Source organism: Platichthys flesus, chromosome 6 (genome assembly GCF_949316205.1).
Source record: "Platichthys flesus chromosome 6, fPlaFle2.1, whole genome shotgun sequence".
Lineage (NCBI taxonomy): Eukaryota > Metazoa > Chordata > Actinopteri > Pleuronectiformes > Pleuronectidae > Platichthys > Platichthys flesus.
This window is the reverse complement of record NC_084950.1, coordinates 26,196,904-26,224,304: the sequence shown is the minus strand read 5'-3', so window position 1 is coordinate 26,224,304 and position 27,401 is coordinate 26,196,904. Positions and strand designations below refer to the sequence as shown.

The 27,401-nt window shown below is 39.8% G+C and overlaps 1 protein-coding gene across 1 annotated transcript; it reads right to left on the bottom strand.

Annotated features, from left to right (window-relative positions):
- Window positions 1-215: 215 nt before the first annotated feature.
- tdrd12 (tudor domain containing 12) lies at window positions 216-25,902 on the bottom strand. Its single transcript, XM_062390132.1, has 32 exons — window positions 25,753-25,902; window positions 25,496-25,632; window positions 24,820-24,939; window positions 24,607-24,662; window positions 24,343-24,428; window positions 23,745-24,020; window positions 23,545-23,660; window positions 23,251-23,302; window positions 21,363-21,442; window positions 20,809-20,889; window positions 20,504-20,564; window positions 19,743-19,850; window positions 15,681-15,866; window positions 15,388-15,541; window positions 15,133-15,260; window positions 14,507-14,698; window positions 13,974-14,102; window positions 13,478-13,595; window positions 11,590-11,729; window positions 11,254-11,483; window positions 10,985-11,066; window positions 10,523-10,704; window positions 10,063-10,270; window positions 9,676-9,768; window positions 8,631-8,803; window positions 8,226-8,519; window positions 5,480-5,541; window positions 5,320-5,386; window positions 5,038-5,151; window positions 2,620-2,773; window positions 2,353-2,413; window positions 216-2,263 (listed from the first exon to the last, which is right to left on the bottom strand). The coding sequence occupies exons 1-32, from the start codon at window positions 25,834-25,836 to the stop codon at window positions 2,190-2,192; spliced, it is 4,098 nt and encodes a 1,365-aa protein (XP_062246116.1). The 5' UTR covers window positions 25,837-25,902; the 3' UTR covers window positions 216-2,189.
- Between the last annotated feature and the right edge of the window lie 1,499 nt (window positions 25,903-27,401).

Below are 27,401 nucleotides of genomic sequence, written 5' to 3'. Positions count from 1 at the left end.
TCACTTCACTTTCAAAGTTTCAATTGACAATACTATGGCTTTAAATACTAAATTACAACCAATAAAAACACCAAATGATCAGTTTGTACCGTGACACTTCAAACTTCAGAGAACCAGAATGAGCTCTTGCAATATTTTTTCAGAGGGGGCGGAAAACAGCCAGACAAATTTAAGGGCAAACAATAAGATGAAAAGACACATGACTGAGTTCCTCGTTAAATAACTTTTTATCAGTCTTTATATGGAACAGAGAAATAGTCATAACAAAAATATACAAAACTGTAGGGATTTGAGCCTCATCAACCACAAATACACCATCATTTAATGGCACCATTCACATTCACTTCAAAAGATGTACTTCCACATACAAAACTATGAACGGTAATAACTAAAATCAAACATTGAAAGGTAAAAAAAACAAAAAAACTTTGTACCTGTGAAAGTAACTTTCATGTGTTTGCAAAATCCTGCTAAAGGAACAAACACAGATGAAAACACAAAACTTCCGTTATGGGCTTGATAAAGTTAACTTTATCTTAAATCTCTACTTAAACTAAGGCATTATACAGTTTCTATTTATTATTCAAAATCCACTGTACTGCTAGCAAACCACACTAAATAAAAATTATTCTCTAGATATTTCTCTACTTTATTTTAATTCAGCTGCCAAAACCCTTCACCACAAATAAACAGTTCCTCCTAATATTACAACTTTTGTCGTCACTGTTTCACCGTCATGTGAGACAAGTTTAATTTACTTGTCTTGCTTTGATGTCAAATCACATTGTAATTGTAGTTTTTGAAAAGTGCTATAAAAAGTTTATTATTATCTTCAACTATCTACTGACCACAATGACGATGGAGGGGTGGGTGAAGTGTTTGAGTCCACAAAACACTTGTGGAGTTTCAGGGGTAAATAGTGTTAGAGCTGAATCCAATAAAACTGACATAACTGTTGACCGAAGCTCCAGACGTAATTAAACATTGTATGCCTCCATATGATCTAAGTGTCCGTAAGCCCTGACATTCAAATTCGATATCATTTACACCAAGTTTTAAGCCTAAATTTCCGCTGATGTCTTCAGAAGAGGTGCTTTTAGTGAACGGCAGACATGCTAGCTTTGGCACTTCAGGTGGACTTTTAGGCTTAAGACCTGGTGTAAATGACGCCATTTCGAGTCAACTATAAATGTCAGGGCTTGCTGACACTTGACACGGGATGAGCAGTATGGAGGCATTTTACATTTTTCCTGTTTTCTGTGTGAGCTGTGTCATATGCCAATTAAATTCACATCGCCCAACCCTACTTATAATCGTACTTTGATGATCTGGATCTTCACTACCGTCCGAAAATAAGCACAAACTGGAGGAGCTCCTCATAGCTGGAAGTGTTAGAATTACTTAAAGGTAGCTCACAAACCATAGAAAATAAATAAACCTATTGAAAAAAGTCCTGGATTTTTTATGACATGTCTGTTTAGAAACAATACTTATTGTTTGTTATTTAAGCCTGACCCACATTGATGGGGTGGACAAGGAAATAGAGGCATTTATCCATATAATGAAATGCAATTGAACAGGACCACAATCTGCAGCCTACAAAATGACCATGAAGTTGTATAATCTACAAAGAAGAGCACAGGCTTCATAAGAGAGGGATTTATAGCTGGACTGTTTCATTCGTTTTCATTAGATTGAGATTTGGCATGACAGAGCTTCTATCAAGAAATGAAAAATGGCAACAACAGTGAAAAACAAATAGGGACAGACCCTATTTTCTTCTTTTCTTACTCACATGGAGTTGAACAGATTCTGACAAAAGTTATGGATGAACACTTTGATAACATTTAACTGTGACAGTAACATTGCATGCCGCATTTTACTTGACACAAATTTATATATCAGACTTTTAGCAGTACCTTAATGTTTAAATCTCAAAGTTCAGTTTATTCACTGCAGACGTTTCTATTCACAGAACCCTGACAGGACAATCCTCATTATTGAGGTCATCAATGGTCACAACACAATGTATGACAAAAATATTCAAGTTCAGTTAATTCACTGCAGACGTTTCTATTCACAGAACCCTGACAGGACAATCCTCATTATTGAGGTCATCAATGGTCACAACACAATGTATGACAAAAATATTCCTGTGATCCTTAGATTGTAATAGAGAGTGTTTATCTTCAGTCACTCTCACTGCCACTCTCCGAGTTCACATACCAGTTATCCTTTCCTGTGTCCCCCACAAACCACAGACCTGGAGACCAAAACATAAAAGGATACACATCACTCTAACGTAGCAATTTTTTTTCCTTCTTCTCAGGTTTAACGTACTATGGCTCTTACTATTTGGTGCTTTGTCTTCATTCTTCTCAAAATGCTCCACATCATAACTCACAAAAATATTCTGTAAGAGAAAATAAAAAATATACAGCAGTCTTGGGATTTTGTCATTTTAGAAGTGTAACATCCCTAAATAGTACAGCTTAGAATAGTACAGTATGGCAGAGTAGAATAGTATATTGCATTACTGTCGGTACTTTGATGCTTTCCATACTTTTCACTACCAGCAGTATATTTCTGAGGTGGACCAAACAAATGTAACGGCAGTACCTTGTTCCTGAGCAGTTTTTCCCAGGGGCCCTTCTGTTGTTTGACCAGTTTTAGGACTGGCTCATTGGACTTCATTTCCCAGCAGCAGCGGTCCACAGCAATGTTGCCCTTAAGCTCCAGGTCAGCTCTGTAGGACTGACTGTTCACTCTGCCACTGAGCACAATCAGCAGAGAGTGAGAATGTTAATCGGATTACACATAAAAACAAGGATTTACTTCAGTTTTCTTTCTTTTTGCACCAAGAGATGTTAATTTAGTGTAATCAGATTAACATTTAGTGTTAGTGTTTTTTTATCTATTAATCTAGCGATTCATTTTTTGATTAATCTTACGATTATTTTTTATTACTCGACTAATATAATAATGAACCTGTCAAAAAAAAAAAACTTGTGTCATTTATATATTTTTAATCATCTTCTCTTAAATACAAACAAATCTGACGAAAAACTAAATATTCAGTGTAAGGCATTATTCCACAACAAAAAATAGCCCAGCCTGAACTGCTAATCGGTTTCACATCTCTGAAGTGCCAGAGCTGGTTCCATTCAATTAAAAAGGAAAAATCAATCTACAGTAAGCTGTCCAACAACAAAACAAATGAAAACCAAAGTAAGAGAGAGAGAGAGAGCGAGAGCGAGAGCACTGAATGCATGAATATATAATATACTGTATATGAGAATATATGACCAGGCGGTTTTAGCCAACTACGGACCGATATTCAACCTCCCCCTCATGTCTGTATATATTATATTTCTCCAGGAAAGTAATGTATATGAAGACTTTCAGTCGGGGTTTAGAGCTCATCACAGCACGGAGACAGACTTGGCAAAAGTCACTAATGGCATCCAATATCTTTATTAGAAGTGTTTGTGTCTGTCCTCGTTCTATTAGATCTTAGTGCAGCAATCAAAACTATTGACTATCAAATAATATGACAGAGACTAGAACAGTTAATTAGCATTAATGGAACCGCCCTAAAATGGTTAAAATCGTATTTTTCTGATAGATTCCAATTCGTGCAAATTAATGCACTAGGAAAAATTATCAGGACACACTCGGTTATACTTGTCAATAAAACCTGAACAGTGTAATCAATTAACTAAACTTCAAGCTTGTCTCAAGGACATCAAGACCTGGATGACCCGCAAATTTCTCTTATTAAACTCAGATAAAACTGAATTTCCTGCCCTAAACACCTTAGGGATGCATTAACTAATGATATAGCAACTTTAGACAACATTGCCCATGCTTCCAATGAATTAAGATTAAGATTAAAATACATTTATTTGTCCCGTCATCATTTACCCCCAAACCAGTACATTGAACGGGTTACATACAACAACAAGCGGAGAAAGCAGATTCGTTGGCTGACCGGCGCTGAGAAATGCACGTCCCGTGTCAACAGCCTGGCGCCTGCGCACGCTTGAGAATAGCGCTGCACTGTGCGAAGCGGCACAGCGCTTCGGTGCCCGGTGTAAACCAGGCGTCACGTAGTAATATTGGAGAAGAACATTTGTTATAATGAATCGAAATTAAACGTTTTAGAAATCAATAAGATAAATTCATAATATATGTGGGTCCGACGCGTCGGTTTAAAATATTGATGTCGCCGCATTTTCAGCGTCGACGTCATTGATGACGTCGCCTAATCGGAGCAGCCCTAATTTATATAGCGTTTTTCTAGTCTTGATGACCACTCAAAGCACTTTACAGTACAGTTTTACTTTCACCCATTCACACACACATTCATACAGTGCATCTATTCGCAGCACTTTGTTATTGTATGGGGCCCATTCAGGGTTCAGCATCTTGCCCAAGGACATTTCGAAATGCAGATGGGTCAAATTGGGGATCGAACTGCTGAGCTTCAGGTTGGAGGATGACCACTCTACCCCTAAGCCACAAGTAATTCTCATTTAAAACTAATTTCTAGGACGGCCTTCTTCCACTAGCGTAATATCTCAAAAACCAGGCATGTCCTTACGCAAAAAGATGCAGAAAAACTAGTTCACGCTTTTGTTACATCAAGACATAATGCAAATCCTTATTATCCAGCTCCAGCAGTAAGTCGTTAAAGACTGTTATATTAGTAAGATAAAATGGTGAACATTTCCCGAACACCAGCCCTCCCAAATTTAATTCAAAACAAATCAAGTGACGATGGACTCAGCCAATCACAGATATAGGATATATGAGATTATATCTTTAACTTTGACTCCGAACTATGTTTGATGTTTCTTAAATATTTTTCTTGGCCATGGTTTAAGCTCAGGATTGTTGTGTTTAACTCACACAGATGCTATGCTAAGCATGTGCTTACTCCCATCTTAGTGAAGTGATCTGGATAAAAAGCTCCAGTGAATGTTTTATGTGATGTGAAGGAGCTAAGTGATCACTGCTTGTCTGCTCCTGACAGACCTGTAGACGACCCTGTCAAGGTAGAAGTCACAGCGCTGACTCTCTGGGTTCATCAACTTCACTTTTACAATCACAGCGTCGGACGTCTGGTACCAGCGGATCTGAGGATGGAAACTGAAACAAACTAGGTAAAAACTAATATATTTAACCTTTAGTTATAAAAATCAACCACCTTGTTTCTATAGCAGACAACAACTGATGTTACATGTCTATAGTCTGAATCATTTTTGTAAACACAAGTGATAATAATTGTTTTAATTGTCCAGATAACTTGTCTTGTACCTTTTTTCATCGTAGTTTTTTTCCTTAGTGCTGATGGTGACCTGCTGACTTTTACTTTCAATGCCACCTGCAGGAAAACACATTAGTATATCAAAAATATAATAGTGTAAATTAGGATAAAATCTGTGTAAAGCTGAAGAGAATAGAAATTTATTTTTACCACTATCACAGAAGTTGAGACAACCAGCCAGGTTGGTCATGGGACAAAGTTCTCCTCCCTCTCTGCTCATGTAAATCAACAAGTTTTGTTAAATCCACAATTCAGGCAGACTGTGGTTAAAGACACTCGTGCCCTCTTGATTAGGGTTGGGTACCGAGAACCGGTTCAAATATGGCACCGGTTCCAATACAACCGGTACCTAGCCGGACCGAAATGCAAGGCATGTCCTTACGCAAAAAGGAATATATATATGAATATATATATATATATATATATATATATATATATATATATATATTCAGATTTCGGTGCTTCATTTTGGTGCCTGAGCCAATTGAACTGAGGTCTTCGTTCCTCCCGCCTCCTCACACATCCACTCGTTCCTTCACGGGATCGGGCGCATCCCGTCGGGCCCCCGAATGAGTCGGGCGCAGCTGCCGGTGGACAAACTCTTGTCTCCGCGCTGCCCGCGTAACGCGTGCGTCAGGGCTTCCATGCAGGTGTGGGAGGATCTCCTCGCCAGACCTATCCCCAGCGCTGGCGGCCCCCGCCAGCCAGCGCTGTGGCGGTGCTCTGCGACCGGCTCAGGGTCGGCTTGGAAAGGCTCGGGGCGGGAGGAAAGAAGACCACGCCGTGAAAGGTTTCACAAAAGCGTCTGCATTGTGGGGAGAGGAAGGCGGGGCGATGCCTTGCCCGCGACAGCCCCAGCCGCGTAAACACGGGGGTCTCCGAGTGATGGAAAAGCCATCCTCACTCTTAAATTAGCTCAGGCACCGAAGTCAGAGTCACGAGTGTATTGTATATATTTTTATTTAATTAAGTATAGTTAAGTATAGTGTAAACTTTAGTTAATAGTTCATATATGTAAACTTTAGTTAACAGTTGATATTCATAGTTTTAAGTTAAAAAGTTTTTTGTATTTATTCATATTTATAATCTACTTTAAACAGTTCATATATTCGGGATAAAAAAAGAAAGCTATTCTTAAATGTTGTCAAGAGTTGTTTTGTCTTTTTTGTCATTTTTTAAAATATCGGTTCAGGCACCGTTTAGGCACCGGTATCGTTTTAAAAGTATCGGTTAAGCACTGGTATCGGATAAAAAATCTAACGATACCCATCCCTACTCTTGATATTTTGAATATTTCTGACTGTTTAACTTTGTGTGTGATGATGGTTTTCTGTGACTGGACTGTCTTATGATGCTGATCTATGTGCTAAGTGTTGTTCATTTACAGTATATAATTATGTTCCAAAATTTGTATGATCTTATGAACTTAATGTTTTTTCATAAGGTGGCTATTGGAACTTGGAGGTTTGCACCTGGTTCGCCATTAGATTACATAGATCATGAGATCCCTGATTACTGAACCTGGCACGATAATCTTGATATCCTGTCGTGTGATGCACCGTTATTTTCAAATGCACAAATACAAGTTCATGTTTGAGATTAACTAGCAAAGCATGAATGGAGTTTCTCATGTGTGTGATGCATCTTAATGTAAAAAAACTGTTTTAAAACTCCTGTATTCTGAACCTGCCTTAATGAACAGTCTGCTACCTCCTAAAGTGAACCAGAGTGTTAAGGAGCCAAATGCAGGCACTAACACTTTGCCGGTAATGAATTTGATGTGAAAAACAAAAACAAAACAGGATTATGCTGGTGAGCAAAGAAACACCAATCAACCCATCAACGGAAAACAGAACTGAAACACAAGGATGGCAATAGGACACAGGAAACAGATGAACTGACAAAGACAAAGGGAGACACAGAGACAGTTGCTGTGTCCAAAATCACCCACTCATTCACTAACCCCCACTTTACTATATATAATAATGCTTATATAGAGCATTATATAGTGAGCTCATAAGAATAAGGAAAAAAAGCTTCGGACACTACTGTGTTAATGATGTTATCGTCGCAATAGTTAGACGTAAAACAAAAATTAACGTCGGCTGCTGAAAAATCCCGCAATAAAATTTCAATGTTTATTTTCAACTTAGTCTCAATACTTTTAGGTAAAAACATGTTGAATGAAAATCTATAAATGTAAAATAAACTTGTTTGCCGCAGTTTGTGCTGTGAAGACTCTTATCAGGTCGGGCTGTTCCTGCTGCCCTCTCTAATCTGCCACCAGCGAGCGCAATGCATGATGTTAAATATTGCTTGGTCAGTAACCATAAGTTGTACAATATTAACTATGAGAAAAAATGAGTGCACTATATAGGGAATACAAAATATCACTAAACATTCGACACCACAATCAAATGGCGAACTCACTAAATAGTGATTAGTGAGTGATTTCAGACACAGCCTATGTACATAAGGGTGGAAGTACAGCTACATACATCAAAAGGGCAGGAAACAGGCAAAGGCTGGAAGTTCGGCTGTAGACACACAAGGAACACAATAAAAAAGGAAAAGGATTCCTCAAGAGTGTAAACAACCAAATAGAAGGCAAAAGCAAATTCTCTTGATAGGGAAAATGTAAATATTATAAGATGTCCAAACAGTCTTAATACTAAAGGGCACAATCATGAGTGATTATCAATTCTCAAAAGTCCAACATACTATTGAGATCTTGGACAAAAAAATAATGATTAAAGCATTTCAGGAAACTGTTCAGCTAAACGTAAGAGAAGAAAAAGCTTTGAAGTCTGAAAAAAATCAAACCTAGTCAAACTAGTGATTTTTTAGTGTTATTGGTAAATCTATATGAGCAGAACTTGGGAGTCAAGACACCAACCTCATCATCTGTTTAGCTGACTTTAGATCAGGAGTGCGATTGCATCTCTGTTCATCTGCAGCCTGAATTTCTGGGAGACATTCCTGCTCAAACACTGGGATCAGGCGGAGATGACAAGCTGGTGTAGCTGGGACTTGGTTCTGGTTCATTGGACCTACTGGGCTTAATGGCTCACATGGCTCAAGTTGAGGAGGGTCAGAGAGCTTCCTGGCCTCGGCTGCTCTGAAGACTTCAGCCAGAACTTCTTCCTCAGCTTTGATCCTGACTTCAATAGCCAACAAGTTGTCCTTCAACCTACAAACGACACAGGCAACATGTTGCTTCAGCCTTTTCATTTATTGAGAAATGATAAATCCTGACTTTTACTCTCTACTTGACAGTTGTTTCAGTTCATTGTTGCCTTACCCATATGTGTGGCCTGCCTGTTTGCTGCTGCAGTCTTCCCCCTCCTGGCACAGTGTCCTCAGCAGTTTTAGATGCTCCGGGTTGCTGACTCCCATTCCAGTATTCAGAATCTCAGACTGGACATTGTATTCGTTGATAACAGTTTTCATTCCGGGCACTTGGCTCACCCGGACCTCAAAAACAGGAAATTACCAAATTTGCTGATGCCCATAGAAACCAAACCGTCCAGGGATTGCAGGCTTGAAAGGAAGCTCTGGTTTGTTTAAATCGATTGAAATTGGTCCAGTAGCTCTTCTCCATCTGCAGCCATGAAACAGGGCCAATGTAATCTTATGGGAAAACAGTGACAGTCTACAAAATGTTTTTCCACTAATAAAAGGCTCAAATTGTTATTTCAAATCTTTGCTAAAAGCCTGGCAACATTACCCATGTCTCGCTTAACGTGAAGCTCACTCAACTGTGCAGCAACTGTTCCTCCTCTTCTGATGTCTGCTCTGTCACTAAATAAACTCCGGCTCAAGCAAGTAGGGACGACCATCAAAGTCAAATACTTCATCGAGATTATCCACATCAGAAAAAGATTCAGAATTTCAGCCATTAAAAAATTCTCTCAGTAAAATCTCAACTCCTCTGAAACTCCCACTCATGTTTCCATCACCATCCTCCTGCAACTACCAAAGTCTCACAGGACTGGAGTCTCATTGGAGTGAGACTTATTCGTTGAATAGCAGACAAAGAGAGAGACTGTCATAGAGTGTCACTGCTGCCACTTAAGATTATACTGTAATCAATGCCACTGTGTTGCGGCTGCCAGTGGAGGCAATCTTCTGGAGCCTTGAAGCTTTTGTGTGTATCATTCATTCACACACCCACAATTATAGGAACAAGGTTGAAAAATACAAGAATTTCCCTTTAGCTCGCAACGTATTACAATGGAAAATGTTTAATACATAGCAGTCAGCCAAGGAAACCCTGTAAAATGAATTAGTAACCCACAAATGTTGACCACCAATAACGCAACGGAGATGATTGAGTGATAACACACCATGGGATCAACAAAGACAGTGTTTCCTAGACTGAGCACTGCTCTTGCGCGGTGCTGCAGACCTCGGATCCTCTGACTGATGGCTCTGGTGACCTGCAGAAAAAATGTATGATATTGCATGACTAAACAAAAGCTGTCTTTATAAACAGGGCTCCAGAACGACCAAGTATGTTCTATTATAGGCTTATTCTGCTGCACAAAACCAAAATACTGACGAACTGCTGTGGCTCTATGTTTATATCAGCATCACAACACTATTTGATTACAGTGAATCAGTTCACTAAGCATTCTGTAACAGTTTGTTAAAAATTTCAGGTGCTTTTTTATAGTTGAATTTCTTGATTAATCTTTGATAACGTTCTGGCCCACAATCTCCTGGCTTACAACCTTTGGGTGCCAGTCGATCTCGGCATCAACTGGTTTGATGCGGCAGACAATGATCTCCACAGCCTGGCAGGACAGAAAGTGAAACTGCTCCGGCAGCTGAAGGATCTGTTGGGATTTCACCTCCTCTTCCTTTCCAGTGTCAATAAACCGCACTAAGACCGAGAAAAACAAGTGGCCACCTCTGTCGGGAACGGAGAGGATCTTCACCCTGCCAGGGTGAAAACAATTCTGTTAATAGGTGTTTACATACATAGCTGTAATTCAGAAAGACTCATACTGTTCTTAAAGGTGAAGTAAGCTATAGTAAAAAAATATAAGACGCCAAGCAGATTTTTTGTTTTTGTTTTAGAGAAGAAAATTCCATATCATTCAGCTTCAAGTGTTGTGGCTGAAGGATGTTTCAAGCCTGTAAAGTATGTGTGATCATCTCCTGAGCTTGTATTTATTTCTTAGGGCAGACCTGTGGAAGGTGTTGTCCTCCTGCACCGCGTATAAGCCTCCTTCCGACAACTCTGTGGCTCCTGGTTTCTTATCAGCATAGTAAGAAGCCATCTCAGATGCTAAGCCATCAAAACCATTGTCATCTTTCCTGACAATGCGACCATAGAAGACTGATGCCGTCTTGATATAGAGAGGTAAAACCTGAGACATAACACAAGTCCAAATTAGTACCCTGAACTAGGCAGCAGATGAATCTCAATTTAACTATTTCAAATCAAAGAACTTAATATTATTTCAATCAATGAGATTAAAACTTCAAGACAACACAATTTGAGAAAATGTCAAGTTAAAGTTTGTTAAATTAACATATCTTTTTGTTTATTTGTTAATAGGTAAGTTCTGTAAGGAGTGAGACAGAAATCTTTGACAGAAATTTAGAAACAAGAGACACAACAAAAGAAACAGATACAAATGTCCTCACTTCTATGACACCAGATGCAGGAAGGTCGGACTGATCCAGCTGGGAAATGAACTTGTGACGGTCGGGACATGCTCTACTGTCTCTGCAGAGGAGAAACAAACAGAAACAAAGCGTATTTTACAAATCAGCAAAGTATAAATATTTTTTTCTTCAGAATTCAGTAATTAACATTCTGTTAAAACTCCCATGTGTTGGTTAAAAACTAAATTATAACAAACAAAAACTAAAATAATTCATAAAACAGTTTATCATTATTTAAAGAAGCAGACCTGCAGACTCCAAGGCTCTTCAGGTAGCTGCAGAAAGGCCTGTTGGTCTTTAGGTCCTCCCTGGCCATATGGATGCCCTGGCCGAAAGACAGTAGCTCAGGGGGCAGCAAGGCGTTAGTTCGTCCCAGGTAACGCACAACACCCACAACATGAGGAGCGTTCCTCTCTGAGATCAACAGCACTGACCTGGTGACAGGAGGGCTGCTCGCTGTTTGATCCTGGGTTGAAACCTTAAAGAAATCAAAGACAAGTTTTATCGTGGGCACTTATTGCATTTATTTATAGAATATTTTTTAACCAAATTGATCCTGAGAATAATGACTCGAATATTCTGACCTGTTGCGAGAGGTTTCTGAAGTTTTCAGACATGCTGAAGAGTCGACTGCCAAACAGCTTGGGAGAAGTTGGGAAACCGTAGTGGATGACGCAAGATGCGTCTCTGATTCCTAAACTCTTCAGACATTCGTTGGTGGTCACTACAAGTCAATTGTCAAAGAACCAAAGGTCAGGGATAGCAGCACTCCTAATGTTCAGGGAGAAAATTCAGTGAACTGTAGGATTGGGAATTGAAGCTTGATACCTATTTAGAGCCAAATCCCAAATGTTGGATTCCATGTACTAGTGAAAAAAAAGGCTGCGAATGTCTTCAAGGATGTGGGGTGTCCTGCAAGGAGCTTTTTATTCACTTGCCAAGTGCTGTCTGTTATACGAGCTACCACTTAGTATCAACAATTAAAGTCCGAGCAGCAGTATGAGAGACGGTCAAAAGTCTGGCTGTACTTTGACAGAGAAAACCACAAAAACGAAAAGGGTGTGGTAAAGCCGGGTGTTTAAAAGCTGCAAGTTGGCTCGTTCAAAAAAAAAAATACGTTTGACGGATAGGGGAGAGCGGGGTAATGTGGGACATTTTTTACATTTGCTCCCCTCTAGGCGAGCTAAAATTATATATCAGTAAAATTTACACATTTCCCATTAATTCAGGTTGTTTTCTAGAAATGGAAATGAACAGAATGTCTTCAGTACAAAGGGTAGTGTAAATATGATTGTTTTAAAAAAAGTGGTCTTTTTTTTTTAAAAGTAAGTGGACCACTTTACCCCATAGCTGGGGTAAAGTGGTCCACTTACTTTTTCCACTTTAAAACTACCATAACAACACATGTTGTTATAGTTAAAATCCCGACAGCTAGATTGAAAACCACTAATATCGGACTAGTTTTTAGCAATTAAGCAGATTTATAATTATTATGAATCATGTGATCTCTTGCATACCCTAGCTTACCTGCACATTGTTTCTCTGTCCGATTGGCAGGGACAGGGATATTGTTTTTCTCTGCATATTCAAATGCCAGTGCACGGCAATTCACTGGAGCAAGGCCATGGAACTGGTCAGCTAGTTGTTTGAAGTGTTTGGCAAGCTCCTCCTCCATCTCATCTGTGAATATTCTCTTTACCTCAGCTACTGCACCCCAGGCTACTGATTTTACTTCCCCTTTCTCTTTTTTCTTTATGAGTCTTTTGAGGGTTGTCTTATCAATATTTCTATCCCTTCCAGTTTTTCTTAAGGACTTCTTTCCTTGCATGACCTCAGCGGCTACACTCTCCATCTCTGCGAGGGTTAATTGGCCCCAGGCTGTCTTCCTGGTGTAGTTTCTTGGCATGATGGCTTTTCTACAATGTTTATGACATTAAAAATAAAACATATATAATGTAATATAACACTAAAATATGTTTAAGACTAAACTTAACTTGTGCTTCACGGTTGGGTAAAGTGAGGCAGTGTCTCACTTTACCCCACAGCATTTGCCCCACTTTACCCCACAGCCACCGTTTTAGAAAAACAACATCTCTTATCAATTCAGGCTAATCTTCAGCTGGCATCATTCACATGGTTTTATATGTTGGAAGTTCACCAACATGTATGATATAAGTTTTTCTACCCGATTACACATTTTTGTGAAAAAACATACTTTCCACAGCACCAGCACCAACTTCTCCTTCATGGCAAGGGGGGAATGGGAGGAGCTTGAGAACATTATGGTCACATGACCACAAATGTGTTCCGTTGCCTAGATACAGGGGGTGTCTCACATTACCCGATGTCTCACATTGCCCCGCTCTCCCCTAAGTGGAATCTGAATAAAAAAAATTCTAACGACTCCCATTCTAGTGAGCTCCAAATATTTTTACTGCTAAGTAAAGATCAGCCATCAGAATCATTGTTTACCCAGAATAACATGAGTTCCAGGCCCGATGTTTTTCCTCCACTGCTGGATGACAAAGTCGAACTGGTATGTTAATCCTTCGTGAGTCTTGAGGCAGAAAGCAGATTTGTGACTCACGGCCTGGAGATGAGAAAAATAAATAAAATCACTGCTTAGCTTCAGGGAAACTCTGGATGCTGTGATGTCATCACTGCACTTAATCTGTAAATTATTCATGTGGCTGTAAAGTAGTAAAACATCATCTTGTCTTATTGTTACAACTGGTTGTCAAATTTGTCTCTGTGCTCAACTTTACAAAAGTGTATATTTTTTTATATGCCAACTTTCCATTGTTTTAGACAGTGAACTGAACCTTACAACAGCTGAGTGTACTTCACAGGTAGACAAGACTTACAGTTTGATAAAAACTGATGTGTTGGGCTTACAGTGGTTCTACCTCTCCAAAGAAGATTTATAGCACTGGGATTAACAATATAAGAACTGAAGTTGTTGTTTCACCTTGAAAACATCTTCAACTTCTTGAGCACAGTTGGCTATGATCAGAGTCTTCTGTCCAACATCTGGGCTGAAGTCCAACATCCCCAACAGTTCTGAGATCTTACTGCTCTCTAGAGTCATGAGGATGAACTGTGGGAATAGAAACTTTAAATAAAATCACATGTCTACAAAATAACTTATGACAGTGACTTGTGTCATCCTACAGTCTTGATTTGTTTTCATATATTTTAACAGCAAAATTGTTATATTCTTAAAAAATGGGATTTCCGCACTGTGGCATCCCTTACCTCCACCATTAAGCTTCTGTTTTCATTGCTGTTTGTTGTTTCATTGTTTTTCTGTCAGCAGGATTACTTAAAAACTCCTGAGCCAATATCCAGGAAATTTTGTGGGACATGATCCAAGTTGTTAGCCTTGATGGAGGTATGTGCTTTTTGAGCGCCCTTCTAGTTTGGCATATTTTGATATTTTAGTATCTATCTGAGCAAAGTGTGTCATGGCAACAGGATAAGGTTTTTGCTTTAATGAATTACCTGCTGAACGTTACCGTAGAGAGCAGCTTCCTCAGGGACAGTCATAACAATGCAGGGGTATGGCATGTGATTGGTTAACAATCCCTCCACTTGACTGGTCCATCTTTTCGCCACGGCAACAAGCTGCTGAGGACTTGAGGCCTTCTCCTCGCTGGAGGTCACCTTCTGGAAATGCTGCAAAATGATCTCCATCTAACAGGAGAGTATATATGTTTTGTTTAATTGTTCGGGAACAAAAATCCTTTCATTTTGTAGGAGAGGAAAGGCTTATGTGACAATAAACTATTACTAACTACGCCCGATTTATTTAACAATCATTTTATTGCAGAGAAAAAAATATCCCTCCCAAATTGGTTCCTTGGCAATGTGTGTGTGTTGTTTGTTTGAATGTCCTACATTTACCTTAGAGAAAAGAAAAAAAAAGGGAAGCAGATGTCGTCATCTGAACATTTATTTTAAAGAGAAGGCAGGTCAAAAAAGGAAGCTGTTATCTTAATTCCATACTGCAAACTGATGTAATTTCTACATTATAGTTAAAATATTGTATATTATAATACATTTTATATAAGAATATTATTAAAACTGTTCACTGTTTGCAGCTGACAAATATAAAGAATGATGTTTACCTCATCTGGAGCGAAAGTGAAGAGCTGGTCGGCCTCATCCAACAGCAGGTGATGAAGTCGCAGGAACATGAAGCAGTGACAAGACAGCAGACGGACAAAACTAAAGGGTGTGCTCACTAACAGCAGGCCTGTTAAAAGTCAAAGATACAGGAAATGATTTGTCTGAATTTGGATATCTCATTAATAATCATAGAATTGTTGAGGCAAGATCTGATCAACAGCAGATCAGGAGGACTGAGAATGTGCTTTGCTCACAGTTCTTCGGGATCCTGACAGTTTTGGCCTCGTCCTTCCCTACACCCAGCAGCAGGACGATGGGATGAAGCACCTGGCTGATCTTGAAATCCTCAAGCAGGTCATACACCTGCTGGACTTTCTCCCAGCCTGGACACAGCAGCACTGCTATGGGCTGGATACCAATCAACACAGAAAGAACAGATCCAAAAATTAGAGCACCACCCTCTGAAAACAAAAATATATCAGATCATTGATAAAGTATGCAAGATAAATTTCATAAACACCTTCCTGATCGGTGTTCATATACTCACCCCTGTGCTGGAGGTGAGGGAACTGAAGATGGAGTTGAGTAGGATGTGGGTGAGGAGTGGTGCTAGGTAGCTGAGCGGCTGGTCAGCAATGTGGGACACGATGATGGTGTTGCATCCTCGAGACACAGCTGGCCAGCTGTAACAGTCAGCTGGAGACAGAGTGCTGTACTGCTTCCTCTGAAGCACCTAGACACAGATTGATCACTATGTGAAAATCAGGTGGAGTTAACCAATGTGGCTTGGTTTCAGAGTGAATAAACATCTTTCTAATAGAAAATCTACAAACAAAAACAAGATCCCAATGTTTATTGGGCTTTCCGTCATCTCATCATTAGTCTTTTGTCAGTGACAGCTGCAGTTGATCAGGGGAAGGCCACTGAAAGATCTGCAGCCAACCTATCATCTCCCTTTGTCTCTGGTCACCCCTGCCAAGGGGAAAGCCATCAAGGGCAAACTGGCTCCTGGAGCTCCTTCAGTTGAAGTTTGGAGGGAGTTTTTCTGGACTGTGGTACCAGCTGTGGTTGGTACTGGTGAACTTTTTCCATAGTCATGTTAGTCAAATACTGCTATATTGTCAAACAACTACTGTCAGTGTCTGTAGTTTTTTTCAAAATAGTCTCAACTATTCAAGGTCCAGTGGTCACTGAAACACTTCCAAAGCTGCTATTTCTACCAGTGGTGTGCTGTCAGGGAAAGCAAGTCAAGCAGTGCTTGACCTGTTGATTCTAAAGTGTCTAAAAAGAGACATCAATTAAACGATCCCTAAGTGCCAGCGATATCTCTCTTTCCATCTAGTCCCAAGACAATGCTGTGCCTAATAAAGGATTGGATGTTGCCTGTTTGCTTTCATTTTGAATTTATCTCCTCTTGTGGAGCAGCAGGTTTTTGTCTCGAGAATCTTTCTTGTGTACTGTTTGCAAATACCGGAGCTTATCAAGCAGAAGGGAGAGCAGCTTGTTTTGAGGTTGTACGCTTTGAGGATCAAACCTAGGATCTCTGATGGCAGACTGACAACAGACTGAGTGCTTGTCAAGCTAACGCTGACTCCACCTGCCCTGTTCAGAGATCCGGTATGCTGTGACTTGTGTGCCCTATCATACACAGATGATACTACGTTTTGTCTTCCTCAGTGAAAAAACAGACAAATTACATTGCTTAATAACCTGTGTAAGACCTCTAGGAAGTTTGAGAAAGAATATTGTTACACAGGTTGAGCAAGTAGTTGGGACCAGTGATTTTCAACCAGTGTGCCATGGCACATTAGTGTGCCGTGAGAGATCGTCAGGTGTACCGTGGGAAATTATCTAAAATCAACTAATTAACCAAATAAGTTGATTGGGATCTACCGGTCGATCGCAAAGGCAGTGTGGGTCGATCGCACGATTGGAAAAGAGGCAGTCAGGAGGCCGCTCCGACGCACTTCCCCCCTCTTTTTATTTTTTCCGCCATGGCCCCCCCTGCCACATGGTCGCGCGTTTAGATTTCACCTCTGCTTTCTGTATTGCGCATGGCGGAGTTCCATCCCGATGCCCACACACACAGGTGAGCCCACTCCCACCAGTGGACAGAGAGCGCCCCCCCCCCCCCCCCCCCAAAAAAGAAAAACTGTAAACCTAGGTGAAACACTGACAGCGTTGCGTCGCTCAGGGCGAGGGGGTGAAAGTATTTCTGACAATTGAGAGGTCCGATTACTCAAAGCTGCTTGCAACTGATGAGTGGTGTGCAAAGCTGGCATAGCTGGCTGTTATATTTCATCATCTGAATGCCGAAATGAAAACCTGCTTACAAGCACTGATAAAATAAATGGATTCCGTTTAAATGTGCAGCTCTGGCAACAACATGTGCAGCATGGCAACCTTCCCACTCACTGAGAAACGGCATGATGTCAACGCTGCTGCAATGTGCGAGGTGATAGGCACACATCTGAAAACTCTTGAGGAGAAGTTGTCATTTTATTTCTCTTCAGCCTTCACAGAATGCCTTGACTGGGTTAGGGACCCATACAGCTCAGCATCAGTTGCTGGAAAGGACTTTACAGGAGCAAGAGGAACTCATTGAACTGAAAAAGGATTGTGGTTTAAAGCTAAACTTTGCTGATCTTCCTTTGGACAGTTTTTGGTTATCTGCTGCCAAGGAGTTCCCCATTCTGGCCAACAAAGCTATTTGGACATTGCTCCCATTTTCCACAACATATCTGTGTGAGCTGAGCTTTTCAAGCTTGACTGCGATAAAAACTAAAAACAGAGAGACACTGAGAGCTGTTGAGGAAGAGCTTTGTGTGTGTCTGTCTTCCATTCCTGCCAGGATATCAGCTTTATGTATCTAAACAGGCCCAGGTTTCACACTGAGTGGGTATAAATACATTTAGAAACTATGTTACTAAGTATATGTATTATATGTACTGTGTGAGGCCATAGAGTGTCAATTTGTGTTAAATGAAAAAAATGTGCCGCGGCTCAAAAACGGTTGTACCCTATCACACACTGGCCCAGCCCACACTCGCTCACAATCAAATAATGCTTCAGGATAAGAGTAGAAGCACCAGTTGATTTGTACCATGTCAGAGTCTGGATGTGCTGCTCTTCACTCCTGCTGACCTGCGCTTACTTTACACTATAACAATAAACACAAATACTTATCACAAGGTATTAGGACCTGAACAGTGAAGTAATTACTTTGCGTTTGTTTGGTTCGCATGCACGCATTTCCTCATCAACGATCTAGAGAAAACTTCATAAACATAACCTCAGAGGATTCTCATATATAATAATTTGATTGATGATTCCCTTTCCTTAAAACCCCACATTGACAATCTTGTGAAGAAATTGAAACTTAAATTGGGCTTCTTCTTCAGGCACAAATTTTGTGTCTCTTTTGAGGTGAAAAAGCGGCTTGTCACTGCAACGTTTTTATCCAGTTTAGATTATGGAGATTTGATTTATATGAATGCCTCAGCTAAATGTCTATGTAAGATTGATGCTGTTTACCATGCTTCTCTGAGGTGTATCACTAACTGTAGAGCCCTGACCCATCACTGTGAATTGTATTCTCGAGTGGGTTGGCCCTCTTTGTCCACCAGGAGGCTGGGACATTGGTGCACTTTTATTTATAAGGCCATGCTAGGGCTACTGCCATCATATATTTGTTATTTAATCACAGAGAAAAGTGTTGCTTCTTACAGTCTGCGCTCAAACAATCAGATGCTTTTGTTAGTTCCATTGGCCCGCACTGAATCAGGAAAAAGGGCATTTGTCCACTCTGCTCCCACCACATGGAACTGGCTGAAAAAAGATTTTAAATTAACCGAAATGATTTCTTTGAACGCTTTTAAATCTACGATGAGAGCATTTCAGACCACTTCTTTTACTTGTAGATGTTTTTTATGAATTTTAATTTACTTGTAATTGTTTTTTATCATTTTAATTTCTGTTTATATGTTGTGAGTGTAATATTGTGAGTGTACATATGTTATTTGTTGCTGCCTCTTGGCCAGGACTCCCTCGAAAAAGAGGTTTTTAATCTCAATGGGACTTTCCTGGTTAAATAAAGGTCAAATAAATAAATAAATAAAATAAACGAATGCTAAAACCACAGGAAATGAAAGCTCACAACAAAACACACACACACAAAGCAGCTGGTAGATGTGGAACACATTTCTAAGACATGATGAAAGAAACATTTAAAAAGCTGCTAATGAGCCAGTGTTTGAATTTGGCCTATTCATTCTTGGGTCTCTTTGGGTTGACTCTCTTATGCACGCCAGGTTAGTTTCGGATAAGGAACATTGACGACTTCGACTATATAAAGAAGCTTAGTAATGGTTTTATAAAAGGCTGGCATAATCCCAACAACATGGAAATAAATATATATCATAGTAACAAAACAATAATTAATTTTGTTTAACAGTGTATAATTAAGATTGGATTTCTTCTCTCAGATTTTTTATTATTTTTCCAGAACTTGGAAATCATGATTTATTTTACTGTTATTTTGGATCATTACTTTTTCACATTTTCAAGTATAAACAACCTCAAACAAAACATAGTGAACATTCTTGTTTACCAAGCGGAGAGCTTCAGTTATGGGGGCATCATCCAAACTGGTGCAGGGCTGAACTGGGAGTGCAGAGTGCACCAGAATCCCTTTTGACCTGGGCTCACTGGGAAGAACCTGTGACAAGTCAGGAGACAAGACAAAGAGGAATAAGAAAACACAATTATGAGCAGTGTCAACCTGCTCTGGTGCTTTCTGGCAAAAGTTAAATCAGATTTTGCAGCAAAGCTGGAGCAGAGCAACAGCCCCAGCTGAATCTAATGACCAATACATCAACCAGAGTACATTTTCAATTAATACATACCTCCGCAAAAATCATATAACACTGCTATGAAAAAAAATAACTACTACCCTTCAGGGAAAAAGCAGAGGTGATTGTGTAGGCTCCACAGAGAATGAGGCTATTTTTTAAGCTATCAAGTAATGACTAAATTGATTATGACAAGAGATACTTCAGGGGCTTTTGTCCCTTAGGCCACACTGCCTGCATCAACAGCGTGGTTGCACTGCGGAACAGCTGGCTTTTATGTCGGCACCCATGTTGATTAGAGTGTCTACACTGCCTCCTTTAGCAGTGCGGCCCAGTGTCTAGTGTCCTGGCCTTTAGTTGAGTACATAACCCGACTGTTAATTAGGGAAATAAATTGTAACCTCACAAAGCGGCTCCGCTGCAGAACCGCAGCAAACACCTGCCTGTCTTAACAGCAGAAAACCACGACATGCAGTGGAGACAAATCCAAAAAGGGGAGGTTCTCGTAAGACGAACTTACAGCATCATCTCCAGCTTCTGGATCAAGATTCAGAGGCTCGGGGTTCAACCACTCCAAAAGCCTGTGGCCAAACACAACACCGATATTAAAACAAAAAATATAAGTATTGAAGAAAAAGCATGATATTTCATGTGACATTACAAGAGATTTATAGAAAAAGTTGCTTTATAATTCAATTGTTTGTTTTTCCACTATTCAATGCCATTAACAGTTAGTGTACTCTTCAAGAATTCTAAACTTTTGTCTAACCGGTTGAGATCCAGCACTGAGTCATTTGTGTATGTCTTGTGTATGTCGCAGCTCACCTTGAACAAGTCCCGACCAATTCACTGCTCCTCGTCTTCTCTTTCTCTGCTGGTCCTGACTCTACCGAACTACTTTTGCAGCTGAAAGACAGAGATATTGTAAACTGAATTTCTCACTCACGCAAATGTTTTATATTTACTCAAGAGACATTTTTTATAAAACAATGCCAGAGTCCATTTTATGTATTGCTTTGGTTGTGAATGGTTTATGTTTTATTTAAATTCTATTTTTAATTCAGATCAAATGACTGACTGAATATTCTTCAGAATTAAAAGTGAATTGCTCTTTCAAAGGTTGTACTTGCATGATTATGCTATAATAAAAATATAGATAAAAAGGCCTACCTTAACGTTTTTAATAATACACGTGTTAAATATTTTACATACAACATGTAATGAATCAGTAGTGTTGAGTGCTAAATACCTGCAACAAAGATAAAATCTAAAATTGAGGTTTCGTAAAACTTGACAGTATGACAAAGGGATAAGTGAGTATTGCTCAGATGAATGGTCAAGTCACAGAATTAAGAATTTAAGATCAGTTAAAAGCGTACTTTTCCTGTCCTGTGCAGGGGCTGGAGGCCAAAGTCAACTCTTTAGGTTTACAGTCACTCAGCTCTTCAACCTCACCCACCTGCAAGAGACACAAAGGGCAATTCAGTAAACCCTGATGAAATGATGAGGGTAACTTCGCTTTAGGGTAACCAGTTACCCTTCCTGGAACAAGACCTGGGAGGGGAGCACACTAGTGAGCATTTAGTGGCCAGGCTTCCACCCATGGGGTTTGGCCTAGCCCAAAAAGACAACATGGTACCGCCCCCATGCGGACTGACCAAGGCATCACACAACAATGTTGTGCAAACAGGGAGGCAGGAAAAGGCAGGAGCCTTGATTTGCTGACCCTAGAATGTCAGACTAGCTCTAGGGGCATGTACTGTTAACTCTTTGACAGGGAAGGAACCTGGGCTTGTGCAGGAAGTAGACCACTACCAGCTAGATATAGCTGGGCTCACCACAATGCAAAGTATAGGTTCACGAAACTACCAGAGGGGCTGGACTCCCTCCTTTTCCAGATTTACCCAGGGTGAGAGGAACCCAGCAGGAGAGGGGATACTCACATATTACTCCATATCCTTGTGGAAGGCAGTGTTAATTTCGTTGACGAAGACTATGACGAAATATATTCGTTAACGACCCTTTTTCATGACGAAGACGAGACGAAGACGTAACGAAAACGAATCTTTGAAAAATAAAAACTATGACGAAATCTATTTTAATTTTCGTTGACGAGACGAGACGAAAATGTTGTTGGATGACTAAGTCACAATCATTTTTAAAACATCCTCGCATCAGGCCGTCATGAAGTATCAGGAGCGGGCGAGTGAGTCTGTGTGTGTCTGTAGGTGTGTGTGTGCGCCCCAGATAGCGTTCCGGTCCGTAGCTCCGCCCCCCGCCTCGCGCACTCGCTCAGAGAGACCCAGTGAAAGCAGAGCTCGTTCTCTATGAGCAGCCTCTCAGTGACCGACTGCTTCTTAACTATGGAAACAGTGAAAACACAGAGTTTCTCTGGTCTCAGCTGATCAGAGATCAGCGCTGCAGCTTCTTGATCAGAGCAGAAGCTGCAGTTGGTTTGTACCGAGCTGCAGTTTCTGTGTCCGGCTCCAGTCTGACCTGCTCTCCCTTTTTGTTTTCACATTTAAAATTAAATATATATTTTTAAGCTATTAGGCTGCAGCTATATGTTTTTATAGAGAAGGAGTTTAATGTTGCTATTAAATGTGACTAAAACTAGACTAAAATGGAATTTGTTTTAGTCGACTAAAACTAGACTAAAACTGAGATAGATAAAAATGACTAAATGTGACTAAAACTAATATGCATTTTCGTCAAAAGACTAAGACTAAATCAAAAATAGCTGCCAAAATTAACACTGGTGGAAGGAAAGCCCAGTCTGAGCTACTTAGTTTAGAGCCGTCAGGCACAGTGGCCTGATGAATATTGTTCCATTATATTCATCTTGTTCTCTGCAAGACCGGGCTTACCTTGAGTCAATTGACATGAGCAACCCTTTACACCTGATAATCCACTGTTGTTATGTTGTGGTTAAACCGAGATTAACAGGAAGTATAAACAGTCGGCATTACAGTGCTTATTTGATGTTGCCGACATTAGACTGTGTTTGGAGGAGTCTGTTCACTTGAATCCAAAATAAACATGTGCACAAACAAATTAAATATGTATGAAATCAATTGCAAAAAAATTTACATAATAAATAGTTGCTTTCAATGTGCTCCTAAATTTCTTTGTGTGACACAGAAAATAGTTTGCATAGCGCATTGCTATGTCACATATACCTTCACCATTCAGCGATCGGGTTGCACATAATCATTTTTCTTTAAAACAAATGACCTTCAGGAGCCAGAACACCCGATATGTACTTACACTGTGAGTCACCTGCTGATAGCTGCTGCCAGGATTCAGAAACTTCAGGAACCTGTTAGAGGATATGCTCTCTCAGTATCAACCAATTAGTTCAAATAATGTGCTGATGATTTCAGCCAATCAGATAAGAGGTACTGTATGTGACTGAGATCAGCCCTCACTTGAACAAACTGAGGTTTCTGCTCAGAGCTGCAGCCAGAGAGGAGTCAGTGTCATCTGATGAGTCACTGAAACAACAAAGTAGCAGATAACTTCACTTATATTTATTTACTTACTTGAGTAGTAAGTGTTTACCTCTCTGCAGCAGCAGTCTGAGAGCTGCTCCGTGATTGGCTGCCAGTAGACAGTTGTTCTTCTGTGATGTTTGGCCTACAGTCTCCATTAGAGCTCCTCAGCTCATGCTGTTGGCTCTGACACAGCAGAGAGGTCAGAGGTCAGAATGGGTGGATATTCATTGCACTGCTGAAATTAACTCAACAAGCAGAGCTGCTCACCTGAGGCGAACAGGGAGCTGTCAGCCAATCACATGCTCTACCCTGATGTCTATCACCGCCCAAAAACCCTGAACAGGCAGTCACATCCGTATGTTTACCAGCAAGTGGTTGTGTTACTGCTGTCGGCTTGCGTAAGATTGTGGAGACACTCTGGTTTAAGATGCCGGAGGACAACATGTTGGGAAATCGATCCACCTCATCCAACTCCATGCTTGTCGCAGACTCTCTGGTGTAATATGCAAACCTCTTGGCCACAAGGTCATCATTAACACAGATCTGAAAAAAAATAAAATATGAATGGAATTAGAGTGACTTGTTTCTTTGAGAATAGTTTCTTTAAATATAAGATCTGCTAAATAAATTCAAAAAGAGAAATGCAAGTTAAAACAGACATCACCATGTACAATAACTAAAAACAAAACCTAAACAAGAGACAGTACATAATGTCATCAACAATAAGATCAAAAAACATATCATATTTATGACCTAACCTAAAATTGTTATGTGTAAAAACTAAATGTTAAAAAATACAATTTATTTATAATATATGTCTTGATTAATGGCATTTGTCGTCTCCACTTGGAAGGTAAAAGTTCACCTTGATGTTTCCAATAGTTAGGTAAAGCTCGATGGAGGTGGAGTCTGAGTCAGATTCAAGCAACACAGCCTCTGTCCAAGTTGACGCTTTGATTTCAAAAGGAAGAACATTTTTTAAGTATCTCTTCAAGAATATAAATATGTTTTAACATCATTCTTACTGCAAAACAGTTTAGAGGACACAATGTTCTTTGAACATGTGAAGTCTTTAAAAATATAAATAGATGAAATGAAAAACAAAGCGGTTGTCTGCCATGCTGCTCACCTTGTAGCAGGTTGTGTAGGTAGAGCGTAGCTGAGCTGTCCCAATGAGCGGTCGAACTGCAGAGGAAAAGAAGAAGGCCCGAATTAGTGTGGATATAGTCTAAGTTTTACATTTAAATTACTTAAGAATTGTAGACAGCCTATATGGTGTGTTGTGCTTCACAGATCCATCTACTGTTCAGTGGTACAGTAGTAAGCAATGAGGTTGTCTTACATAAGCTCTGCATTCTCCTGGTAAACACACACTCGCAGGGTTGTTGGTTGGATTCGTGCCAGGTGGAACCTCTTCACCCAAAACGGCAGCTGGAGGAAGTTCTGTACAGCAACTCGAATCCTTATCAGACAGAAGTAAAAAAAACAAATTAACTACACCAGCACTAAATAGGAGGCATATCACCACCACCAAGACCCAACAGTCCCCTCAGATTTAATCAATTTCACACACTCATAGAAATCATTCCTCGAAAGGTCCCTTAATTTTTAATTGAATCAAGATCCATGAATTGAATTGAAATTCCTGGATCAGCCCCACGATAAAGATCGTCCCCACAATTTAACCTACACCATATCTTTACACCAAGTTTCTTGGAAATCTGTTCAGTTGTTTTTGTGTAATCTTGTATACAAACAATAAACCAACAAAAAACGAATGGACAGGGCTAAAAACATAACCTCCTTGGCTAAGGAAATAAAAAAGCAGAACAAATACACATCAATGCACAGATACAAATGCACACTAACTACATCTACAACTAACATCTCTCTGCTATGCCAATTTTTTTGTAAAAACAGGGCAAGCAAAAAGCAACTGTTAAAATCAACTAAGTCTCCCAAGACAAGACAAAATGACAGTGGACTGGTGTTGTGGAGGAGCGATGTTCTAATCTTACTGGTCTGAAGCAACGACGAGACGTTCGCCGTGGTCGACCAGCAGGCAGCGAGCTTTACAGGATACAGAGTCCATAATAATTGATTCCACCACGGCCCGACACCACAACTTCATCACTGACCAGTACACCACACACACCTGTAGGGACATGCAGTTAACAATCATCAAATTTACCTCCAATTCAAGGAGGGAAGGTTTCTGCTACCTGGAGCAGGTGTGCAAGACTATGGGTGAAGATAGACAGCAGGTGGGCATTACCTGTCCCTCCTCTATTGACGTGGGCTTCAGTTTGCACAGTTCCTTAGTAACGCCGTGGTAGAAGAGGTTAATCTGAGAAAACATACTGTTGTACTCCTCTGTCGTCTCTTTGTTAGTGCCCCGACTCCCAACGGCCCGACCCCAGAGACAGGAGGGGTTCTCAACCTGCAGTCCAACAACGTTGTTACAAACAGGCCAAATAAAGTAGATTCACACTCATTTCAAAAGCAAATTATGATTAGGTTGATTTGTCTCATGATGATATAAGAAAATAACATTTTAATCATTATCTTTGAGTGGCTTTCAAATTTAAAATGTATTAAATAAAAAACTATAAAGTCTGATCAGGCTGAAATTAACAAAACATACTGAAAATCCCCAATAAATTAACCACTTTTCAATTATAACCACAAAGCAAGCTCCAACGTTCACATCAACGATCTTATTAACAATTAACCTTAGCCAACGTTAACTCTATGAAAAGCTAACTTACCTTAAGAATGGATATTTTGGACATTTTGTGGCCGTGTCAGTCAACAGCTGCTCCTCAGAGACTGTAAGAAAACAGTCAGCAAGTGAGCTGGATTGTGACGTGACACCCGCTGAGAGACTAATCACGACTTTCGAGTGAAACTGAAGTCGACATTTTGAACCGGAGGCTAACCCGCTGCTGGCAGCTAGCTATTTAGCTACCGCTAGCTCACCTACAGCAACGCGAGCTCGCTAAAAACTAAACCAAAGAGATGTGCGTAGATGACGCAGAATGTGATGACTTTTCATTTCAATCATGTTTTGTGTAATTTCACTTAAAATTCAAAGCTTAAAAACGAACCTGCATGCGAGCTTCTCGTCAGGTGATGTCGACAAACCGATGAGTCAAAAGTAAGGATGGTTTAGGTCCTGGCAGTTAGAGGGCGCTGTGGAGACACACGTCCAGGTGAAAAGCATGTTTTGTTGAGTTGTATTAAATTAGAGGATGGAAGAAGAGTCCAGGCTCTAATCCAACTCTACTGCATCAGATCCAATGTAAACATACCCCATCACAAGTATTATAAATACTACTTCAATCATAGAGTCACAACTTTCTGCCATAAAAAACTCTATTCATTCCGCCATGCTTTCTCCATTCATCACCTATGGACCTTTTAACACTCACCCCAACTTTTTTCTGCAAATCTTTTTTGCCTGACATGAAAAAACGAGTATTGGACCTAATAGTGTTTCAATAATACAAATAATAATAACATTAACTTTATTTATTTCACAACACAAATTATAGCATTCTGCACAACCCAATAGAATAGAATAGAAAGCTTTATTGCCATTGGACAGGATACAATGAGATTAAAAGTTCTCCTCAAGTTAATGAATTTAAAAACATAAAATAAGTGGTTATAATACAGAAGGTAAATAAAAGAGTAAATAAATAATAATAATAATAATAATAATAATAATAATAATAATAACTAAAGAAAAAGGATAACCTGGCACCCAAAGTGATATCAGCATTATGGCTTTCAAAAAGAGTAGATTTTTATCTAAAACTTAAAAGAAGACACTGTCTCAACAAGATATGAGTTAATAAAAGCAAGTATGACAGTTTCTGCTTATCTAGATTTTAAAATGGATCTAATTTTGGTAATATTCCT

Coding starts and splice junctions, on each gene's coding strand:
- tdrd12 (XM_062390132.1), bottom strand. CDS start 25,836: ATGTTTTCTCAGATTAACCTCTTCTACCACGGCGTTACTAAGGAACTG. Junction 13,596..13,973: donor AAGTTGAAGATGTTTTCAAG/GTGAAACAACAA, acceptor TCTCATCTCCAG/GCCGTGAGTCACAAATCTGC. Junction 8,520..8,630: donor CAGGCAGGCCACACATATGG/GTAAGGCAACAA, acceptor TGTCGTTTGTAG/GTTGAAGGACAACTTGTTGG.